The sequence below is a fragment of the Epinephelus moara genome, chromosome 9 (genome assembly GCF_006386435.1).
Source record: "Epinephelus moara isolate mb chromosome 9, YSFRI_EMoa_1.0, whole genome shotgun sequence".
In the NCBI taxonomy this organism is placed as follows: Eukaryota; Metazoa; Chordata; class Actinopteri; order Perciformes; family Serranidae; genus Epinephelus; species Epinephelus moara.
Window position 1 is genome coordinate 32,170,388 of NC_065514.1, and position 22,438 is coordinate 32,192,825.

A 22,438-nucleotide genomic window follows, 5' to 3' on the forward strand; every position below is an offset into this window, starting at 1 on the left:
GCTTTTCTATGATTAATTACTCTTTTGAGCGCATGGTGTGTGTGTATGCATTTGTGTGTGTGCTCTTTGTGTGCATGTCTGATGATCTGAGAGTGAGAGAAATATTAACAGGCTGATTATTGACACGCAGCAGTGAATATAAAGTATGGCTTGATGTATGAGTAATGTTATCATTGTATTAATTTTAAGGGCTAAGAGACACAGCTTCTAGTTGTGTGTGACAAAGTCAAAATCACAAGTAAACGGAAGCTCTCACTCCATGATTTGGGTCAAAAATGAGAGCTGTTGTGGCCCCGCTCCTGAGTCCTGGCTGCGGTCCTTGTGCCCATGAAAAAGGGCCTTTACAGAGCGCCTTCCTTTGAAAAGCAGGGGGTGGAGGGGGGTGGAGGTGGGGCTTGAACATACATAAGAGGCTAAGACAGTCCGCCAGTCCAATTTGGCACAACATCACCAGACAATTTTCTGTTCGCCTAACCTATACGAGGAGGCTGATTGGATCTCTCCGTTCATTTAAATCCCTCTTTATCCACTTCTGAGGCTTGTTAAACAATAATCCCCTCGGATCGTCCTTCTTTTGAAAGAGAAAGACTGTTAGTGATGAGCACAGTCAGGTTACTCAGAACTTTATCCTGGATGTCGGATGAGGACAACGTGACTGGGGTCCAGTCCCGGGGCTTGGTCCTGCAGCCTGCCTGGGACTACCTCCACCAGAACCACCACGACCTCCTGAGGAGCCCTCTGTTCCCCGTGATCCTCTCCGTCACCACCTACTTCCTCCTGGTTGGTATATACACTGTGTTCGACCTGATGGCTCCCACCTGGCCCTGCATTAACCGCTACAGGCTCCATCCTGACAGACCCGTCACCTGGCCCAACATCTGGACCACCCTGGGCGTCACCATCTACAACCACCTCCTCTACATCTTTCCGGCTACAGTTGCCCAGTGGCTGTGGAGGCCACCCACCCCGCTGCCCTGCGAGGCACCCACACTCTGTAGCTTCTTCCTGGGCATCCTGGGCTGCATGGTGGTCTTTGACTTCCAGTATTACCTGTGGCACCTGCTGCACCACCGGGTACCGTGGTTGTACCGCACGTTCCACGCCGTGCACCACCAGTACAACCAGCCTTTCAGCCTCGTCACCCAGTACCTGTCCGGCTGGGAGTTATTCAGCGTGGGATTTTGGGCTACAATAGACCCCATCCTGCTCCAGTGCCACTGCCTCACAACATGGGGCTTCATGGTATTCAACGTATACACTTCCACTGAAGACCACTGTGGCTACGACTTCCCCTGGTCCATTCATAACCTGGTGCCCTTTGGCCTCTGGGGTGGCGCACCAAAGCATGATGCTCACCACCAGCGGCCCAACACTAACTTCGCCCCATTCTTCTCTCACTGGGACTGGCTGGGGGGCACCCACTCTGTGCCAGCTCCCTCGGGCCACGCTGCTGCGGGAGAGCCAGACGAGGTGCAGGGGAAAAAAGACTAAAGAGCTGGAATGAATCTCTCATTGACTCTGTCGCTCTCTTACTCAATCTGCCTCTTTTGTACCTGCTCTCACTCCAACACTTGTTTTTTCAGACCAGTTTCTCTCTTTCGCGTCTGTCTGTCTGCCTTTCCTGTCTTTTTGATACTATTATATTGATTCACCCTATTTTGATGTCTGCTCTCTAACAGAACATGGATATTAGGAGCTGATAATCAGTCTAACATTTGACTATCTGGTAAGTTGTTGAGAAGAGCTATCTTTAATGTCTGTTTGTACAATGATAGTATAGATTATCCTGTACTGTTGTGTATTTATCTCTTATTCATAGAGATTTCCCATTAATGTGTTGGTGTAATGTCTCGATGGCATTCTCAGGTCAGCTTTCACACATTTCTGAGCTTTTATTGAGCATTTGCAGATGGTAGGTGGTGTGATCTGTCGGAGGGATTACACACACGTTAGCACGTACATTGTCCCTCTCTCCCTCCTCAGCACTGACCCTCTCACTCACACGCATGAATAGCAGGCTTTTAGCTGCACCCCAGTATGATGCGTGGGCGCAATACTAATCTATCGTCCTCTCTTTGAGACCAAATGCTTTCACTGGAAGGTTCTTATTAAAACTCCCCCCCCCCCAAAAATACAATACCTTTGTGATGTGACTGTGAAAATAAAATTATTTAAATTATGTCAGGTGTTATTCTTTGAAAATATGTTACTATGTCGAACCAATAGGGATTACTGTGAGAATCATCACATTTTTGCATTTATTTCACATTTCAGAATAAATCAAAATGTAAATTTGTGTGGCTTTTCTGAGTCAGAAATGATGTGATAATCAAATAAATTTCAAATGACGTACCGACTACTTCTCCTTGGTGGAAAAGTGTGTTTGTTTTACTTAAAAGTGGTTTTATGATGTATCGCAGTTTAACTAACATACCAGCAGAGGTCTCCTTTCCTCTCAACACACATCAGATCAGCAAGGCAACAAATTTCACATATCAAGCAGCTTCTGCAGAACATATTTTGACTGACTAATCTCAAGCACAACAAGAGATACACACTTTTTCCTTAATGCAGGCTCTTATCTAATGATATCACATAGGAAATGCAGTGAGGCATAGTATGGTGGTGGTGACCTAGTCCCACTCTGTCTGACTCTTCTTTCTGTTCACCTAGAGACAACACCGACAGTCAGAACTGGTTTTGCGTGTTTGTGCTTCACACACAGGCTGACAGTTGCAACAGGCTGTGCTTGTCTTAGAAACACCTGTCTGTCTGTCTCTCTGTCTGTCTGTGTCTGTGTGTCTTTGTTACAATTATTCTAGGACTGGGATCCTAAATCTGAATTAAAAAACAGACTTTATGCCCACGTCTGGTAGTAGCATGAATCTCTAATGTGTGTGCATTCTCATTGTAAGCTATTTTCTAACTCTCAAATTCATAGAAATAACTTAGGAAGTTAAATTATTTCCTGACTAATTCCTTAAAGGGCTACTTCAGTATTTTTCACTTGGCCCTATTTTCCCATGTTTTTGTGTCTACGTGACTAATGGAGTCAATCATTTTTGAAACTGGTCCAGCATCACTTTTAGTGGGTGTACACTGATAGTGGGCAATTGCACAGTAATGTTACATTACAGCCTGTTTCGCCACTGCTGGCTGCAGCAGTTTCACTCAGTACTAGGGGTGGGGATGGGGGGGACGATACAGCATAGTACTGCAATATTTTTGTGTGGCAATATCATATTGTCACCTAGTGCTAAATGTTGATTTTTTTTAATCAGATAAATTATTAATATTACAAATATAAATCAAACTTTTCATAGCTTACTAGAATAATATAATCAGCTGTTTTTTCATTTTACTAGATATATTTTGCTGCAATAAAAATGACTGAAGTGAGATGAACAGACTATTTTGTTTTATCGGTTAAAACTGTTGATGTTGACAAAGTTTTCCTTTGGGGACATAATTTGCCACTTTAAAACGGTAATCAATTGCAGTATATCTCAATGTATTTTATTGCAATACTCAGCATATCACAACACGTTAAAAATCACGATAATATTGCATAGTGACTTATGCATCATGATAATATCGTATTGTGGGGCCTCTGGTGAGTCCCACCCCTACTCAATACTGGACCAATTTCAGTAACAAATGTTCCCATTAGTCACTTCAAGACTCAAGACAACTTTTTTAATCCCTTGAAGGGCAATTCCATTTGACAGCTCGCGCCACAACACATAGAAACACAGAAAGAAAGGTGACAGCTGTGTGCAAAATCTGTTAGCCCTAATAATGAATTAAAAAAACACCAATAAATATATTCATTAAAAATAGCCTAATTAAGCACTGGATGATAACATACATAAAAAGGTACACAGTACCCAAACTATACAAATTCATAAGGATATATTTAACAGTCGGACAGCAGAGGGGATAAAAGACCTAGGAATAGCGATTACCCTCACAAGCAGGTTGGGCATAACGACACCCTGAAGGCAATAGTGAAAATTCACTTGCTAAAACAAGCCATTAGACTCAAGTACATGGGAAAATAGGGACCAGGTTGAAAAAAAAACAAAGTTACCCTTTACTACTGTGGTGAGATTTGAACTGTGATTTGTTATGCATTCAGCAACCTATAAACAGAAGCAAACAAATGCTTATTCTTTTATAAAAATCTAAAAATGTTCCTGCTCATATTCTACCATGTGCCAGTCATGTGGTTACAGGCCTCTTGCAACTTACAACAACCTTAAAGCACACCGGACATGTTGCATCATGGAAATACTGTATGCAACACAAACCACCACACATATGTGTGTGCAACTGCAGAACTAACTACGCTGGTACTTTGTCCTTTTTTTTTTTTTAACCATAATAACAGTTGTGAAAAAATATCCCTGAATTCCAAAACATAGGTGAATTTTATTGAAGTTAAATAAAATCACCAGGTCTTAAAGCAATATTTAATGGAACAGATCCACATTTTAGGCAATTTTCTTCCTTAAAAAAATCCTCTTTCTTGCTGTGAGTTTGATTAGAAGATGTTTTCATCACTGTAAAATATATCAGCAGCAAGTTAGCTTAGCTTAGCATAAAGAATGAAAACGAGGGGAACAGCTGGCCTGGCTCTGTTGCAAGTAATAACAAAAAACCCCCCGCCTAATTAATATGTTATATCTCATTTGAAAAACGTAGCATGTTAGCATATCTTTAAAAAAATGAATGCATATACATGTTTACCCTTAACTTTACCCTTAAGTCTTCAAGCCTTTCATTCCTACATAACCATTCATGGTCATGCACTCTGAGACAGGAAATGCCACTCCCTGCAGAATTCATAATGCATCCAAATCTTTCAGCTACACCAACTTGTATAAATTACAACCAGTGTTGACTTCTGAGAAAATAATTTAAGGGGTCTTAACTTTTTCCTTTCTCTGTTTTATTAAACTATCAGATACATAATCCATTTTAAATCTACAGAATTCTTCCCCTGGTGATATTTTATTATCAGTTTTCCATTGCAGCCGCAGAGTGCTTTGGTTAGAAAATATTTCTGTTTGCCTTGGTCACACGGTGGAACTATGTAAATATAACAAAGACAGGGAGTGGCTCTGTCCCCAACATGTGAAAAGAAGGTATTCCACTCAGAGTGCTGACAAAGGGTAAGACGACACTCACACAACAATCATTTACCTCTTAAAACAGCCCCGAGCTCAGCCTCAACCAACCAGTCATTAAACAGGAAGCTATCACCATTCACAGTCTACGTGTGTACCTGGGGGAGGGGGAGGAATCCTTTGGCAGGGCTATTGCAAGAAACACCTCAGTTCACATACTTCTTATCTAGAGATAAGGACCTGGAGCATTCACTCTGGTTCACAATACCCTTTTGTCGACAGCCTATTGTCTTTGTGTGTCTGAAAATAAAATGTGTGACTGAAACACATTTTGAATGAGCTTCAAGTTAGAAAGGAGACCAAAATTGACTATCAAGAGGTAAATGTATTGTTTGTATCAATAAATAAAAATAACTGTGACAGCAAGCTGTGTGGCTTTCTGGGCTTCAGGTGAAACATGGCTTGACACACAGAAACCAGTGGTAGGACGACCTGTTTTTGCTGTCCTCACGACATGCCTCATCACGCTCTTACACATTCTATAACCCCCTCCACTCTGACCCTCTCATCTCTGGCTGTTTCTTTAGAAGTCAGTATATTTAATAACTTACTTTAACTAAACATTTCAATACTTGTTTTACAAAAGCTTGTACATTTTCTTTCATTTTTCTGACACTAAAAAAACAACTCAACACATTCCATGAATTCCTAACATTTTCACGTAGCAAAGACAACGATCCATGACAATGAGTCTACATCCCTCTTCAGCTGCATGAGGAAAATTCAGCCGATGACTCACTCCACACAGGCATTCAAATCAGTTATGCAATATTAAAAGGAGTTTCACAGAAACTGCATCCTGTTGTTTTATCATTTATTTAAGAAACTCTGTAACAATACCACCTTTCTCCTCATTATTCTCACAAGTAAATAAACAATTTATCACACAAGGTTTAAAATAACAGGATAAAACATATTGGCTGCAGGAATGTGCCGAACAGGCAAGATTAAAAACAAAACAAAAAAAACACATTGGCTATTACGTTCTGTTGTTGATATGATTAAAGCTACAGTCACCTCTTGTTCTCTTCCTCTGAACACATTAGGTTACTTCAACTCTAAAATGGTCTTCAGTGTGGTGAACTGCTCAGTCAGAATCTTGTGAAAATCCACATTTTGTACAGCTGAAAAGACCACATGTCAGTCTTTAACAGGCCTTCCATTTCTATATTAAAAAAAATTAAATATGTATTCATTTTTTACATTTGAACACTACACAGCAGTTCATAATGAATATATATACATATATATACACATTTTAAAATGTACTCCCAGCACAGTCATCTTCACATTTTTAGTTCATCTTTGGTTATCTGAGGTAAGCCCAGTCGCCAGAAAAAAATATTAGCATTCTGCAAATAACAATATTTGTAACATTTGCATGTTTTATACTAATATCAATGTTTCTAAAATGATGTAGTTTATGAGCGGACTTTATCGTTGGGAGGTGGAGGGGATGGTGGATGGCGTGTAACCCGGGCTAGATGCCTGCCAAGCTGCAGACCACTGTTTGAGACCAATAAATAACAAATCAGTTATGAATAAATGAGTCATTGCTCTTTTTCCAGCAGCTTTTTAGCCCCCAAACGTGGCTGATTTTTGGTGACCCGTCTAAACTTAACCACACAATATATATAGAGTATGAAAATGTAACGTATCCATGGTTTGCAGAAACGTACGACGCCAACAATTTTTTCTGGCAGTTGGGTTGCTGAGGTTACCTGGTAATGACTGATGGGCCTTATGTCCATAACCACAGACCTATCCACTGTGTCTCAGTGCCACAAGGTTTCTGTGATGCCCTGTTTATAAGCACAAGCACGGTGCATGATATCCCACCAAGGTCTTTCTTTGCTCGCCTTTATCCACCTTATTTCTAACAGCTGCTGCTCTGCGTGTTCCCACTATCTGACACGTATGACTTGCTCTTCCTGGAGTATTTCATGGAGCTGAAGGAAACCCTCATCCTCTCTACAGTCCGGCTGCTCCTGCACAGCAGAGTGTTCTTCACGTGGTTCCTGAAGTCCTCCGACACAAAGTAGTAGATAAACGGGTCCAGGCAGCTGTTGAGGCTTGCCAGGCATAATGTGGAGATGTAGAAGCCGTAACCATTGTTTATCACTCCATCTTTCAGTAGAGAGTAGTGCACCACCAGCATGATGTTACTGGGGATAAAACACACTAGGAATGTCACCAGGACGGTCACGATCAGCACCACGGCTCTCTGGCGGTTCTTTGCTGCTGAGCTGTCGTCCATGCTGTTCCCCAGAGCCCTGAGCAGCAGGACGTAGGCCACAATGATCACTATACAAGGGACGAGGAACACAACCAAACCCATGAAGATAAAGTAGTAGTAAGGAAGCTGCACATCAGGAAATGGATTGCTGAAGTCCCGTATGACGTTGACATCGTGGCAGGTGGTGATGTTGGGGTCTTTGAGTTTGGCGGTGTGGTCATACAGATACAGAGGCGTGCTGGTGAGCCAGATGAAAGCCCAGATGGCCACGCAAACCCCGACAGCCACTTTGTTGTTCTTCCTCTGCTGGGACAGAGGGTGAGCCACCACCCAGTACCTCTGCATGCTGAGGCAGGCGATGAAAAGGATCGAGCAATACATGTTGCCATAAAAGAAGCTCACAAGGACTTTGCACAGCGGCTCTCCGTAGATCCAGTCATTGCCGTTGAAGTGGTATGCTATTTTTAAGGGGATCCAGATGACGAAGAGCAGGTCAGCCAGAGCCAGGTTGGCCATGTAGATGGAGGATGGGTGCTTCTTCTTGGTCCTGAAGAGGAACACCCAGATGGCCATGCCGTTGGCAGGAAGTCCCACCACAAACACGATGATGTAGACGACAGGGATGAAGACGGTGGTGAGATTACTCTTCAGTGTGTCAGATGTTGTGCGGTCCACAACTACTAGATCTGAGTTTTTAGGGTCCTTAAAACCGATAAACCCTCGTCCTTTACCTAAAATAACATGACAAAAATGAATACATATTAGGGCTGAATAGATTTTTGACTAATCAATTATTCCATCAGACAAAAATATGAATTGTGAGCCATCATTATAAAATCTACCATCTTACAAACTGGTTTAGGTTTGGGTTTAGAACAGCAACGGTTATTCAAGAATGTCACCATAGGCTCTGGATTTTATTTTTTAATTATTTGCAGGCTACAAGATAACATATTAATTATTGACAGCGTAATTCATAAACAAAATATCATTAATTGTAGCCGGGGTTGGTTGGCAAATAGCTATTTACTGGGCTTTTGATGGTCACTGAAACCTAAATGCTTTCTTCATCTGCAATCATCTACTATGTTAAGAAATCTGAAAGTCACTAGCTTTTTTGGCGAGATAAAGATTACAATGTTACGGTATCAAAAGTTTTTACAAACTGGTCTGTGGACGAAACATTACAAATTTGTGTTGGATCAAAATATTAGAAATATGTTACATACTGTATGGTTAATAAAAGTAGGAATCAGCTGCATTTTGATATAATATTAGAAAGTCTGTGATGAGTGATGGTGGCTGCTATCTTAATGTCATCACAAAATTGGGTCAAAGGTGAGCAGGGTTGGCTGGCACCTGTGAACCAATGGCTGTGGTAAACATTACTACCAATAAACTGGTTAAATGTCGTTTGCTTTTAAAAAATAGACAGATGTTCAAGTTTTCGGGTTCTTGTTTGAATTAGTTGTTCACATAGTTTCTATTGGTTGCTTCATATTTCGTAACTGAAAGCATTAAAACGTATGTATTTATAGCTGAGACCTTCACTTTTCATTTTCTGGTGGTTAGAATATTCTAAAATAAATTATGCCAGAGAAGTAGGCCTACTTAAGGGAGTGAAATTTCAACCAGCCCTGAACTCCCCTACAGCTGAGAGGAAGTAAGATATTTTCTACTATTCTCACGAGGTTGGATACACAATATCTGCAGCAATAAAATATAATATTAATAATTACTGTTAATATAAATTATTCTCTTACGCCCTCATTTCCCGATACACCTGTCAGTTGAGAGATGACCCCCACCCCAATGTCAAAAACTCCAATTCCGTCAAAAATCCTCTCTAATTCTGAATAAATAATAATGAAGACAATGGCTTAATACATTAATCTCAATATACTTAAATATTAATAAAGTAAGTCTGTATTAATATACTCTCGAGATGAGACTAAAAGTGTCTCATTGGTTCGGTTTTATGAGCTCACGAGCTCCTCAGACAATGAACAGAGGGACTTCCGGTCTTACCTGCGGCACTTGAGGCAGAAAAGCAGCAGAAAATTAGAAGCAGCGATAATAACCGAGTTAAATCCATGGCGGTGTACTTTACACGCTCTCAGCTTCACTGCGTTGTGACAGTCTGACTCTGACAACTCCTTAAATGTCGGACAACTCATACAATGTCCACTCTGGGAGGACACACCCCGAGACTACCTGTTTGGACGCTGTGTACGTCATCAGTGACCCGCCTACTTTGTTTACCCTGAGGTGGTTTTCCCATCACAGGTTTCTGTGGAGCTCACTGAACCCACGAAGAAGAAAACAAAAAAGTAAACATCCATAATGAATAAAATCTACCTCATAGATATTTTTTTCCTTGAAATCTAACCTTTGAGGTAAAAAAAAAATCAGTTCTGTTATATATTGCATCAACAGACAGACTGCTTTCAACAGTTTCACAATTTCCTACAGCAGAATCATTTTGTTCCTCTTCATAGGGTGATGTGCAGTCAAAACAAACAAAGACAGGTTGTGCTGTATTTCATATAAAAACTGCCTTACAAAGTACAACCAGAGAGGTGACCTTACATCAGAGGAAGTGTTCCAGGTAAATATAGCTGATGCTGTTGACTTCTGGAAACTATTTTTCACTTCTTCTCTGTACTTATTTTGAGTGGACAGATGTAGTTTTGTGTTTTCTATAATCCAGTTATAATTAAGTTAGTAATAATGGTTTTTTACAATATTGCTGAATATGCAGATTATTTTCTTGAGCAACTGTTTGTTTTTTTGTTTTACATTACAAAATATTTGAAAGGGGCAGCACAGCGATGGAGTGGACAGCACCTTCGCCTCACGGCAAGAGGGTTCTGGGTTTGAACCTGGTCTTGGGACCCTTCTGTCTGGACTCTGTATGTTCTCAATCAGTAATCAATGCAGATTCACTCTCAGTTGATGGACTTATCAGTTAATTATTTTAGCTTTATTTTCAACAATTCCTGACAGAACTCAAACAGTGTGACGTGATAGGTGTAAACAGATACAAACTGGGTTATAAATTGATTCAACAAATACATATTATTGGACTAAATATACTCACCCTGAATAACACACCCTTACTGGTAATTTCAAGATCATGTGATCTCTCTCCCTCCCTCACTGTGTCAAAACTGCCCTTGTCATGTAGGATGATCTGTTAATAATACAACACTGAAGCTAACAAGTACCCAGTGTAAACATGTATATGAGTATTTTTACTTCTGTAAGAGTCTGAACTGTTGCATTCTGTAATTTAGAATGTAATTCAGCAATTCAGAAACCACTTTGTACAACACTCTTTACCTATTTTGTTGAGCCTAAATATAGAAGCATGAACTCTATGTTTAATACCTTGGAAAAAATGTTTCTCCTGCTTTCTTTAAAAAGTAAGAAAATAAAATAAAAATACAAATTACATCCCATCCAACAGTGATTACTAATTAGTCCTAAAGGCCTAATAAAACTTTTTTTTCACTTTACAAGACCAAAAACTGAATCTATTCAGTAGAGGCAGTTTGCTGTTTAAGAAGAAGGAGTTGGCACCTCTCCAGCTGCCAGTCCATGCCCCATGCTTGGTCTGTATGGGGACTTGAACCCAATGAAAATTAGTCATTCCTGACAATGAATGATGAAGAAAGTTGGAGAACAGTTAGATACAAAATTAGATGTAGGCTAATTTTCCCTGGGGGGGTGGGCCTTTGTTCCAGACCCCCTTAAGTTTTAGTTTGCACGAAATATTTACAGCATCTGGTTCTGCCCCTGCTCTTTACTTCATCTAAAACCATTTCATTAAAAAAGTGATTTTTACCTTGATATAATTTGTTTCACAAAAGTAACGACATCAGTTCAGGAGATATTTTCTATTGTTTGGCAAAGAAAAATAAATTATGCCATTTACTGATATAATCATTTGCCATTAATCTATTATAGGGGATTAGATGGTGTTATACTCTGGCTTAGAATGCATCAGGACCTTTGGAAGACCAAAACAATAAACAATGAATTTACAGCAAAGGTTAAATATGAGGATTGTTTTGAAAATAAGGAACATGCAGTTTGACCTTTACAACTGCCTGCCTGACAATAAAGGCTGAGACAATGTCAGTAACCAAATACAAGGTTTCTGACAATTCAAGACTATTTAAGATGTTTTTAATACCATAAAAAAACTCAATATAATACCTGTTTCAGAGTCATACTAGACAAAGTATGATAGAAAAGCAGTGGAGATGATTAGGCCTACAATTATTTCTCATTACACTTTTTTTATCCAGTACTTTGCTGCTGTTTAAAATGTATGCATCTGTTTTTATTTATGTTTTACAGTGTCCCAACTTTTTGGAATTGGGGTTGTATTTCAGAATTTTATAAATTCAATTTAAGACTTCGTTTTATACCTTTTAAGACCTTTTTTTGTAAGGAAACTGAGTTCAATGTTTTTTGAGACTTTTAGACCTGCAGACAGTGTGACGGGGGAGAAATTGTACGTTTTCTTTATTGGCAAACTTTAAAATATAGTCATACAAGTAAAAATGATAACTATAAAAACACACAAGATATACACGTATTTCAAACTTGTATCATACAACATGCTAATTCTAGGTCTCACTTCTTTGTGGTATGTTGATACGCTTACAAAAGAGTCATCTCAAAATAACAGCGTGGACTAAAAGATCAGACATGTAAAAAAAAACACAGACCAAAGTTCAATCATTCATGGTCCAATGAAATGTGATAAAAACAGCAGAAGACTACATTCAGCAAAGTGCACTGAATATCAGTTGTATTACCAAAACATATAAAAAAAATAAAAATCTATTTACAAAATTTAAAAAGCAGTAACTTAGACAGCTTAAAGCTTCTAGGAGGACTACATTTCCTCACAGAGATGGAAGAAGTCACTGTGAAGAATTATCTTACAACCTGAGATTTCAATGATGAAAAATTAGCTTAAACACCAACAAAGCACTAGCACTCAGTGCTCCGCGTGTTCTCTGAATCAGACGTATATGTGCTGCTTTTCTTGGAGAACTTGAGAGCACTGAAGGAGACCCTCATCCTCTCCACTGTCCGCTCACTCCTGCAGCGTAGAGTGTTTTTCACGTGATTCCTGAAGTCCTCAGAGATGAAGTAGTAAATGAAAGGGTCGAAACAGCTGTTAAGACTCGCCAAGCACAGGGTGGTGATGTAGAATCCATACAGGGTGTTGGTGGCGTCACCCAAAAGGAGGATGTAGTGCACCAGCAGCATGATATTACTGGGAGTGAAGCACACTAAAAACATCACCAGCACTGTGATGATCAAGACCACAGCTTTCTGTCGCCTCTTGGCGTTGGTGGGGTCCTCCATGTTGTTCCTGAGTGCCTTGAGCATAAGGACGTAAGATATGATGCACACGATGGTGGGGACAACAAATCCCACAATTCCCATTGTCAGGAAGTAGCCCGCTGCTATTTTCTTCTGACTGGGCTTGGTGACATCATGGCAAGTGATGATGTTGAGTTCTCTTACCTGGACATCCTGTTCGTACAGGAAGAGAGGGATGGTGAGAAGCCAGACTACCACCCAGATTGTTATAGAGACAATGACAGCCAAGCGGTTATTCCTATGCCGCTGGGACAGCGGCTGTACCACGGCCCAGTAACGCTGAACACTTATACAAGCGATGAAGGAGATGGAGCAGTACATGTTGCCGTAGAAAAATGCGACCAGCACTTCGCACAACCCCTGTCCGTAGATCCAGTTGTTGCCGTTCAAGTGATACGCTATCTTCAAGGGGATCCAGATGACAAAGAGCAGGTCAGCCAGAGCCAGGTTGGCCATGTAGATGGAGGACGGATGCTTCTTCTTGGTCCTGAATAGGAACACCCAGATGGCCATGGCGTTGGTGGGCAGTGCCACAACAAACACGATGATGTAGATGATTGGGAGAAAGACGGTTGAAAGATGACTGCGTAGGAAGCGTTTGGCTTGGGAGCTGATCAACACCCCATCATTAGTCTCTGTAGAAGGGAAGCCTCTCGAATCTGTTTCAAATCATGAGATAAAAGCATATAAAAAAACAGAAGTACAACAGGCCTGAAATAGATGCAGAGACATACTACAAATTTATTTAAATGTGAAGCTCAGTCAAGGCTCATTTGTACTTCCTTTACATATGAAAATAGATACGCCTGTTTTATATATTGTAAACGACAACGTCACTGCCCTTGTATTTCCATGTGTCCTTCATGATGGCATACAGCCAATAATGCATCTAATGTTGAGCATTAATAAGCCCTAAGACTCAATTAGTGGCGAAACAAGTATCCAGATCCTTAAGTAAAAGTACTAATACCAAAATGTAAAATTTACAGCCCAGTCACCGACAGAAAATGTTGTCATTGTACATTTATGTAAACCACAAACATGTTACATTTGTACATTTCATATGTATCACATCAATGTTGAAAATTGATGTAGTATATAAGCTGACTTTGTCTGCCCACAGCTGTTTTTCCAGCGGGAATTGTGCCCCCAAAACTGAGTACTTCAGCCAAAACATAATTTATTCCTAATTATAACCAAGTATACCAAGCATTATTAAAACATGGAGCTTTAATGTATCCACTTCGTAATAACAAACAAATGTATAATATCCGTGGTTTGCAGAAATGTACAGTGCAAAATATATTCGACTGGATTGAAAATCTACTCCACTACAAGTAAATGTCTTGCATTCAAAACCTTACTTATGTAAAAGTATATATCAATAAAATGCACTTAACAGCTGAATCAATAATTCCAATATGTTATTTCCATGGCTTAGAAAAGTTTAGTCAATGTTTGTGAACATGAGCTACTCTCTGTCAAAGCCAGGAACCAGAGAATTAAGTCTTATACTTGTGATGTCATTGCGTATAAATTCTGGAGCTGCTCCATAGACAATTAATGGGAGACTGATTTTGTGGACCCACAGAATGTTGTTTAATACCAAATGAGCTTTTTCTACTGTAGTGTATTCAGTTCTGAAACAAATGTACCCATATACTCAGAACATTCCCCTGGGTGCTCTCAAGGCCAAAACACACCGGCGGCAAACTCCACACTTCAAAAAATACACCCCTTTTATTTTCAATGCACAACCCCATACTGGCGGCGGCAAGACATGCCTTGGCACTCCTGGACGTGCCTCCTCAGGGCCCTTTACGCCAATGTCCAATTTCCAGCCTTACTGCCCCCGGAATTGAATGCATATTTCCCCCACTCGCTACGTGCTTGAACATAGATTATCCTGTAGCAGCTCTTTTTCTCTGCTCCTATAGCAGCTCCTCCTCCTCTGCTCACCACCGATGTATGAAGAGAACTCTGAAGCTGTTGCTGTGTCTCATATGTGACAAAGAATGGACGAAGAGAGACTCACTGTTGAGGTCGAGAAATATCCCAAGCTAAATGCCCCAATCCCATCATTATAAAGACAATGACCAAAAGGATATTGACTGGCAAGTCATAGCTCTGGAGATCAGCTGTCCAGGTGAGAAACCTACTTTAATTACGGGCTTCCACACGTTTTAAGCTAATGCATAGGTGGAGGAAGTACACCCAACGCGTCCAACGTGCACTAATGGTGGCATGTGACGTGCATCACGTGACACACGGCAGCGCCAGTGTGTTTTCAGCTTCAGTGGGTGCGGTTACATGATGGCTTCTCATTCGGAATGAAATAAATCTGAATGAAATCATTTGAAATTTAAGTTTTTCCAGGTAGTTTACATGGGAAATATTCATTCCAAATGAGGGTTTACACGGGAGATCAGTTTAATCGCCTTTATTCGGGTCCGCGCAAGATTTGGGGCAGGGAAGGTTTCTGATTGGATAGGGGGCGGATGTTACGTGTTTACGTTTACCGGAAGAAAACACTGTATTCCTCGTTCCGGATAACAAGATGCTTGATGATGCCGTTCTTAGTGCCTTTTTTGGGCTTGTTTTGCTTATATTCTTGAAGCAGCAGTACAACAACAACCTTGTTCTGCTAATGCTTCGTCTGTTCATGAGGAGAAGGGAGGTAGAAGGTCGAAGAAGGGAGATAGAAGACCGTGCTGTGGCGAATGGAAACCGGTTAGTGCAACGACCGGTTCTGCCACCGCTAGGTAAATCTCAGAGTTTCTGTATTTCCGACCATCCAATCTTGTCATGATATTCAAGTCTTCTAATGTAGAAATTAAAAATAATGTTTCCGCTGGGACCATCTCTTGTTTTTAGAAGCTGCCATCTTGTCGCGCGCGCTATATACGCCATCGCGCCAGAAGGGCAAGGAAACGAGCATGCGCAGAAAGACCGGAATTGACTTAAAGAGGAATGAGTGTTCAAGTGCGAGAAATTCTTTCATTCGGAATTAGAAACGGAATATTCCAGCCCCTTATATAGGAATGAATTTTCAATTGCATTGGCCATTTTCATTCCGAATTAGGTGTTTACAAGATTATTTTTAATAGGAATGAACTTTAATTCCGAATGAAAAGGGAATTAAACTGTCCATGTAAACCCACTCAGTGTCATCTAGAACATCTTCCATCATTCATTACATGCGTTTACATGGAGCCATGTATTCCTTTTGCATTCGGGTTGGAAGCCCTACCCGAATAGAAATGCTCCTTGTGAACACCTCAATCCGAATGAAAACAGCCAGCCCGAAAGAAAATCTAATCGGGTGCACAGGGGGGGAATATTCCTTTTCAGAACCCGAATGGAAGAATTTTTCTGTCTTGTATACATTTTCAGAACCCGAATGGAAGAATTTTTCTGTCTTGTATACACCTCCTACCCGATTCCAGCCATTTCGTTCTTTCTGCGCATGCTCGTTTCCTTGCCCTTCTGGCACGATGACGTATACAGCGTGCATAGCAACGGGCTGAGATAGAGCAGTCGGACTTGTTGCACTCACCGGTTTCCATTCGCCACAGCACGGTCCTCTATCTCCCTTCTTCGACCTTCTACCTCTCTTCTCCTCCTCAACAAACAAAGTATTAGCAGTACAAGGTTGTTGTCGTACTGCTGCTTCAAGAATATAAGCAAAACAAGCCCGAAAAAGGCACTAAGAACGGTGTCGTCAACCATCTTGTTATCCGGAGTGAGGACTACAGTGTTTTCTTCCGGTACACATAACATCAGCCCCGCCCCCTATCCAATCAGAAACCTTCCCTGCCCCAAACCTTGCGCAGACCCAAATAAAGGTGATTAAACTGATCTCCCATGTAAACTCTCATTTGGAATGAATATTTCTCATGTAAACTACCTGGAAAACCTTTAATTCCGACTGATTTCATTCAGATTTATTTCATTCTGAATGAGAAGCCATCATGTAACCACACCCATGGAGCAGCTTCAGACTTTATACCCAATGACATCACAAATTTGACTTTTAGCGCTCTAGTTTAAGAGGGTTGTTCATTTTTACTAATATATTTGGACTGTCTTCGACCATAGGAATAAAATGGATGACTTTTGAAAATGGGTGAAGTTCCCCTTTAAGGTATGAAAAGTAAAACTGTTCATTGTGCAGTAAAATGTTCCCTGTTTGTATTTTACAGACTGATTTTAAGCATAAGGCCATAGAGGACACATAAAGGAACACCTGAACCTTCAGTGCCTTACAAACATTAAAACTAGACACAACTGGAGATACATGATTTTCACTGGACAGGGAGGGGATGAAAAAAATGTAAAACTGTAATCTGAAATGTAGTAACGTTTAATTATAAAGTTGCATAAAATGTAAGTAAACTACCTCAAATTTGTATTTAAGTAATATATAGTAGTTAAGTAAATGTACTTTGTTAGGTTACCTTCTACAACAGTTACTTTCGGCTGGGAGCACCTGTTCTCTACTTACAAACAGGCCTCTGAGCATGACTCATCTGCATTACAACGATCTACTTTACATATAACTTTATTACAGTGTGATCAAACTGCTTCTGACAGACTAATCCCCCCTATAAGGACCTAAACATCAAACATTCAGGGCCTACATTCGACGTAAAGCTCTTTATGGATCCATGTCATGCGTGAGCTGAACGTTAAAACAATAAAAACAACAGATACAGATATAAACTGAAACTTTACCTTGTTCACACAGGCAGCTCTGCACGCAACACAAAAATAGGAACAAGTGAACCCATAGCGTCTTCAGAGTCATGACTGCAGAGAGTAAAATGCAGTAGTGTCCGCGGGTGTGCCTGTGCTCCTCTGTGTCGATGTTAAACTGACATGCCCTCTTCATACAGACTCTATAGACACCTGCGTGATGTCATCGCGACTCAGTCACGTGACGTACCGAGAAAAAGTCAGGTGCCTGTGCTGTTGAGAATTTGCCTGGAGGGCTTTGAGTCAGATACTGATAGGCAAAGGTTAGGAAAAATTAATCTTGGCTGGAGTTAAAATTAATGTATTTCTTAAAGAAAGCACTGAAGACAAACTTCTCCCTTGTGTTAACTGGAGCGGATGTTTCTGTAGGACGGGCGGAAACAGTTCAAAACCCGACAGTCTATGGTTAAAGGTGAACTGCACCTCAAACAAAAAAAAAAAAAAGGTGAACTGCACCTCTCCTGGGCAGTGTACAAGATCAGGTGGTTTCCAGGAAGTCCTGCAGGAAGTCACAGAAATATTTTAAGAACAAAGTCAATTTATCGTAAAATTAAAAAGATACTTGAATATAAGTTTGGCATGAGCAGTATAATGACGCATAAACCAACACACTGTTGGGAGACATAAACTGGTAGATTATAGTGGGCAGGGGCATTCCTAGGATTTGAGGACACTGGGGGACTTAGCCTGGACCTCTGTGGGGGGGGTCACAGGGGATCCTATCCTGGGAATTTTTTAAACAACAAGCTCTATTTCATGCTTTTTAAGCTCTCTAGCATCTTATTACCCTTAAAAACTTTTTTTTTTCAATTTTATTTTCCAGATTGATCATGAATTGTAACGTAAAATATTAGCCTAGTATTTGTTAGTAATTAGTATTGAGTAGAAACAGAATACTTTGCAACTGCTATCATTAAAATGTAGAGAATTTTGAGGTACTCGTACAGGAGTATTTCCATTCTATGCTACTTTATTTTTACGGTCTATGCTTTATACTTATACTTCTCTACATCTCAGAGGGATATATATAGCCTACTTTTTATTCGACTACATTTATTTGTCTGCTTTATGACAGGTTCAGACTACACAACAGTTTTGTACTTTCTAACAGTCACTATGTCAGATTAGGCGATTGTGGAGTCTTGAATCTTGCGTGACTTGGCCAACAGACATGACACACTAACGTCATACGTCATACCTGGTCGACTTTCACGACGTGCGTGATGTCATTAGATTATTCTTGTACTATTTTTATTATCATTACTATTGTTTCAGTCACTATGGCTGTTCATGTGCCAGCCAAAATGTTGTTGTAGTAATATGAAATAGTGCCACCTGATCATAGTGCCACCTGATCATAGGCGTAGGATTGGGTAGGGACGGTAGGGACAAGTCCCTACCAATATTCAGCCCCTTCTGTATTGTCCCTACCAATATAAACACTGGCTGTTGGCGTCCGCTCAATATGGTACACAAAGGCTTAACAATCGGTGGTGTCTACCATACGTCCCGCCTCTAACCTCGTATTGCTCATCGATTGGCTCTACTGTTATTTTGGTAACATGTGATTGGTCCCCCCCATCGCCGCTCTCTCTACTGACTTTGTGGGTGCGCGTCACCATACAGTTCACGGCAGTTCGTGAGGGAACGACACATACATGCGCGTCACCGTTAGCGCTCCACAGCGGAGCGCCGAGTGTGAATGGTGAGTCAGTTGGTTCAGTAAATAAGCTAAAAAAAATAGTATTTTCTGCCAACACCTGTTGATGTTAGGCTAACTGAATGGCGTTCCTTGGCAACTCTTTGCTAGATAATGAGATGCTAACGAGCTAATACTAGCTGAGCTAAGTTTGGCAACTATTAGATCAATATTATATGCCAGAGAACATGAAATTCCACTTCACATGCTCCATCAGCAATCATAGATGTCATGTAGTGATGACACAGTTCAAATTAATGTTTGTAGTAAGATGACATGATATAAACAGTCTGAATAAATAAAGTGTAAACACTATAAATAATAGCTCCTTCAGTGACAGTCTTCAGCATCCATGGTGTGTGAAGGAGAGACTTAGGAGAATAGAGATCCACTGCTCCCAGTAAAAACACCAACACTGAGTCATATTTATGTAATAGATATTGGGTGTAAGTGCAACATTTTGCACACAGTTGTATTATAATGATTTTGGAGCATCTAAATTTTTGTTGATTTATTTTATTTATGTTTAACATGATGAAGCTGACTAACTTGTGTTGACATTATGGCTGTTCTTAGCCTATATACATTCAGATGTTGTTTAATGAATTACACAATTGTAAAACATACAGTATGTTTTCCTTAGGCTACAACAATCAAAATCTACAGTATGACTGTTGTATCTCAAATTGTCCCATTGTTCACATGTCTTGCATCAATATATTTTTTGTCAGATGACAAGTAGGAGAGAGACTGGAGGAGATGGAGGAGATGGAGGAGATGGAGGAGGAGAGGCAGGAAGAGAGACAGGGGGAGACAGAGGAGAGACAGGAGCCTCACAGGTGAGATTGAATTGTGAAGGATATATGTTGATAGTGAGATTCAACATTGTGACTAGGGGTAAGTAAAAATATTGATTCATGCATAATATATGTTTTTACCCGATATCATTATCAATTCGGATCACTATTACCAACCCAACTGCAGACCGCAGGCTGGTACTTAAGTTAAGCCCCTTCGGAGTATACTGTTATTGTTATTATTATAGTTTACCCTGGGAAGCACATACGGACAGATGTGGTGAAGTTATCAGTGTATACTCATGTAACTGATAACATTAGAGAATACAATAACCAAGACATTCTTGTATTTAGTGTAGATATCTAAATATGCATTATAAAGCAGTGATCAGTTTCACATGACGTGAAATTGCATTAAAAAATCATCAACGTACAGGTCGCCGCCATGGAGCACTTTTATGTCCCTACCAATGTGAAAATCAAACCTACGCCCTTGCACCTGATGGCAGGAGCCTCATTTGAAGCACCACATGCAAACTATGCAAGTCACTGAATCCTGCAAATGTTTCACAATAAAAGCCTTTTTAGAAAATAAAGGGATTCTCTCAACCAAAATAATAAGGAACTTTTAATTTTAAATGGATAAAAGACATGTTGAGTTTGAAATGACAGCGTGATGCATTAACTTAAACAGGGCAAACGGGAGTGAAATAAAAATAAAAATGGAAGAAGAAGAAATAAATGGCTGTGTCAAATGTGATCTGTTTCAAATGAAGTTGGTACCCTCTGCACTTGTGGTAAGTAAAAGCCCCGCCACTATTTATGAATTTATTCCCTTCTCTATTATGAAGAAATAAAATTCTTTGCTAGCTTGATGCTAATGGCAGTACTCAGCGGGTTGCTAAAGTGCCTCTGCTGTTTCACGCCATCATTTTCTTGTTTTTTATGCTGTGTGATAACGTCCCTAGAGGAAATGTCAAAAAGCCTGGGCTGTTGTTGCCATACAATTGACCACACCTCTTTGCTCCTATTGGTCAAAGTGACGGCTGTCAGGGGGGAAGTTATGGAAGACAAAAAGAAAAACATCATAGACCTTCTGTTGGGATGTTGTGAGGAAAAGGTGAAGCTTTACCTTTATTAGCTGCAGTGTTAAAGTGATGAACACATAATTCATCAACAATAATAATAATCCAGTAATATAATATACATGATTCTGAAATTGGCCATCCTGCATAATGGGTACTTTTACTTTCAGTAATTTAAGTATACTTTGATGCTAATGCTTTTGTGCTTTTACTTAAGTAAGGTTTTAAATGCAGGACTTTTACTTGTAACAGTATTTTTACACTGTATTATTGCTGCCTTACCTTAAGTAAAAGATCTGAACACCAAGTTTCGAAGACATGTTTGCCTCATTTATGAAACACAAGCATTAAATGGATCAAAAGGGATATTTCCTAAAGTATGATATGATTGAGATCATGGCTGGGCCTACTTCTGTTTTCCCTTACATTACCTGTGACCTAATGAAGAATGCAGAACAGAAGCTACTTCACAGCTCTACAAATATGCACAAGGGTTAGTGTGTAGCCTGTGTTATGTGGTAGGCTATACTAAGTGCAGTGTTTAAGTTTGGCTACTGTGTGGTTGCTGAAACTGACGAGTCTTCCTTCACTACTTCTGTTTGTCTAAGCTGCTGATGGCAATGTCAAACAGTCTTTCATGATCATGATCATACAGGCTTTACTTGTTATGGTGGGCTGGTTTAGAAATTTGATCTTGCTGGTCTACCTGCAAAACCTGTATTTGTAATGGCCCCTGATTCAAGTCCAGCTGAGGGTCCTTTGTTACATATCTTAACATATTCTATATAATAAACAATTAAAATGCTTAAAAACTACATGTACTTTGTTGCCATAGGCTTTACTTCCTCATTGTGTTGGGTCCCACAGACCCCACTGCTGTATGTGTACGAATAATAACGATAACAGCAAAAGCTACCATTTCTTTTTCTTCTGACCTTAAAAGTTCTAAAGTGGTAACTCTTCACTTTGCTATAAACGTAAACATTTAATCATGGATGGATTACTGAATGGCCCTGACACTCAAAATGACCTCAATCAAATGCAGAGGAACCAGGAAGAGCTACAAAATAAAAAGAATTACCTCAAAGAGACAAAAAGTTACGTAAAGACTACAAATACCCCATTTCCACCAAAATTAGTGTGTGTTCAAATACGGATAAACCCGCTAAAAATGAGCTATACACTCCTTTACCATTGCCAGTAGACCAGAACTGGGTACATGGCTTGGTGTGTCACTTTTGCCGATACAGACAGGCCCAAGAACAGGAAAA

At 40.1% G+C, this 22,438-nt stretch overlaps 3 protein-coding genes across 3 annotated transcripts; 1 reads left to right on the forward strand and 2 right to left on the reverse strand.

The window, feature by feature from the left end:
- The first annotated feature begins 597 nt into the window (after nucleotides 1–597).
- ch25hl2 (cholesterol 25-hydroxylase like 2) lies at nucleotides 598–1,491 on the forward strand. Its single transcript, XM_050053792.1, has one exon. The coding sequence runs from the start codon at nucleotides 598–600 to the stop codon at nucleotides 1,489–1,491; it is 894 nt and encodes a 297-aa protein (XP_049909749.1).
- Nucleotides 1,492–5,990: 4,499 nt separating this feature from the next.
- Nucleotides 5,991–9,600, reverse strand: f2rl1.2 (coagulation factor II (thrombin) receptor-like 1, tandem duplicate 2). Its single transcript, XM_050052366.1, has 2 exons — nucleotides 9,454–9,600; nucleotides 5,991–8,156 (listed from the first exon to the last, which is right to left on the reverse strand). Exons 1-2 carry the CDS (start codon nucleotides 9,518–9,520, stop codon nucleotides 7,066–7,068), a joined length of 1,158 nt encoding a protein of 385 aa, XP_049908323.1. The 5' UTR covers nucleotides 9,521–9,600; the 3' UTR covers nucleotides 5,991–7,065.
- A 1,998-nt stretch (nucleotides 9,601–11,598) lies between these two features.
- f2rl1.1 (coagulation factor II (thrombin) receptor-like 1, tandem duplicate 1) lies at nucleotides 11,599–17,700 on the reverse strand. Its single transcript, XM_050052368.1, has 2 exons — nucleotides 17,566–17,700; nucleotides 11,599–13,490 (listed from the first exon to the last, which is right to left on the reverse strand). The coding sequence occupies exons 1-2, from the start codon at nucleotides 17,636–17,638 to the stop codon at nucleotides 12,433–12,435; spliced, it is 1,131 nt and encodes a 376-aa protein (XP_049908325.1). The 5' UTR covers nucleotides 17,639–17,700; the 3' UTR covers nucleotides 11,599–12,432.
- Nucleotides 17,701–22,438: the final 4,738 nt, after the last annotated feature.

Bases quoted from the DNA above. Each gene is read 5' to 3' on its own strand.
- f2rl1.1 (XM_050052368.1), bottom strand. From the start codon at position 17,638: ATGACTCTGAAGACGCTATGGGTTCACTTGTTCCTATTTTTGTGTTGC. The intron at 13,491-17,565 runs GTAAAGTTTCAG...GATTTGAAACAG, and splicing joins GAGCTGCCTGTGTGAACAAG to ATTCGAGAGGCTTCCCTTCT.
- ch25hl2 (XM_050053792.1), top strand. From the start codon at position 598: ATGAGCACAGTCAGGTTACTCAGAACTTTATCCTGGATGTCGGATGAG.
- f2rl1.2 (XM_050052366.1), bottom strand. From the start codon at position 9,520: ATGGATTTAACTCGGTTATTATCGCTGCTTCTAATTTTCTGCTGCTTT. The intron at 8,157-9,453 runs GTAAGACCGGAA...ATGTTATTTTAG, and splicing joins TTCTGCCTCAAGTGCCGCAG to GTAAAGGACGAGGGTTTATC.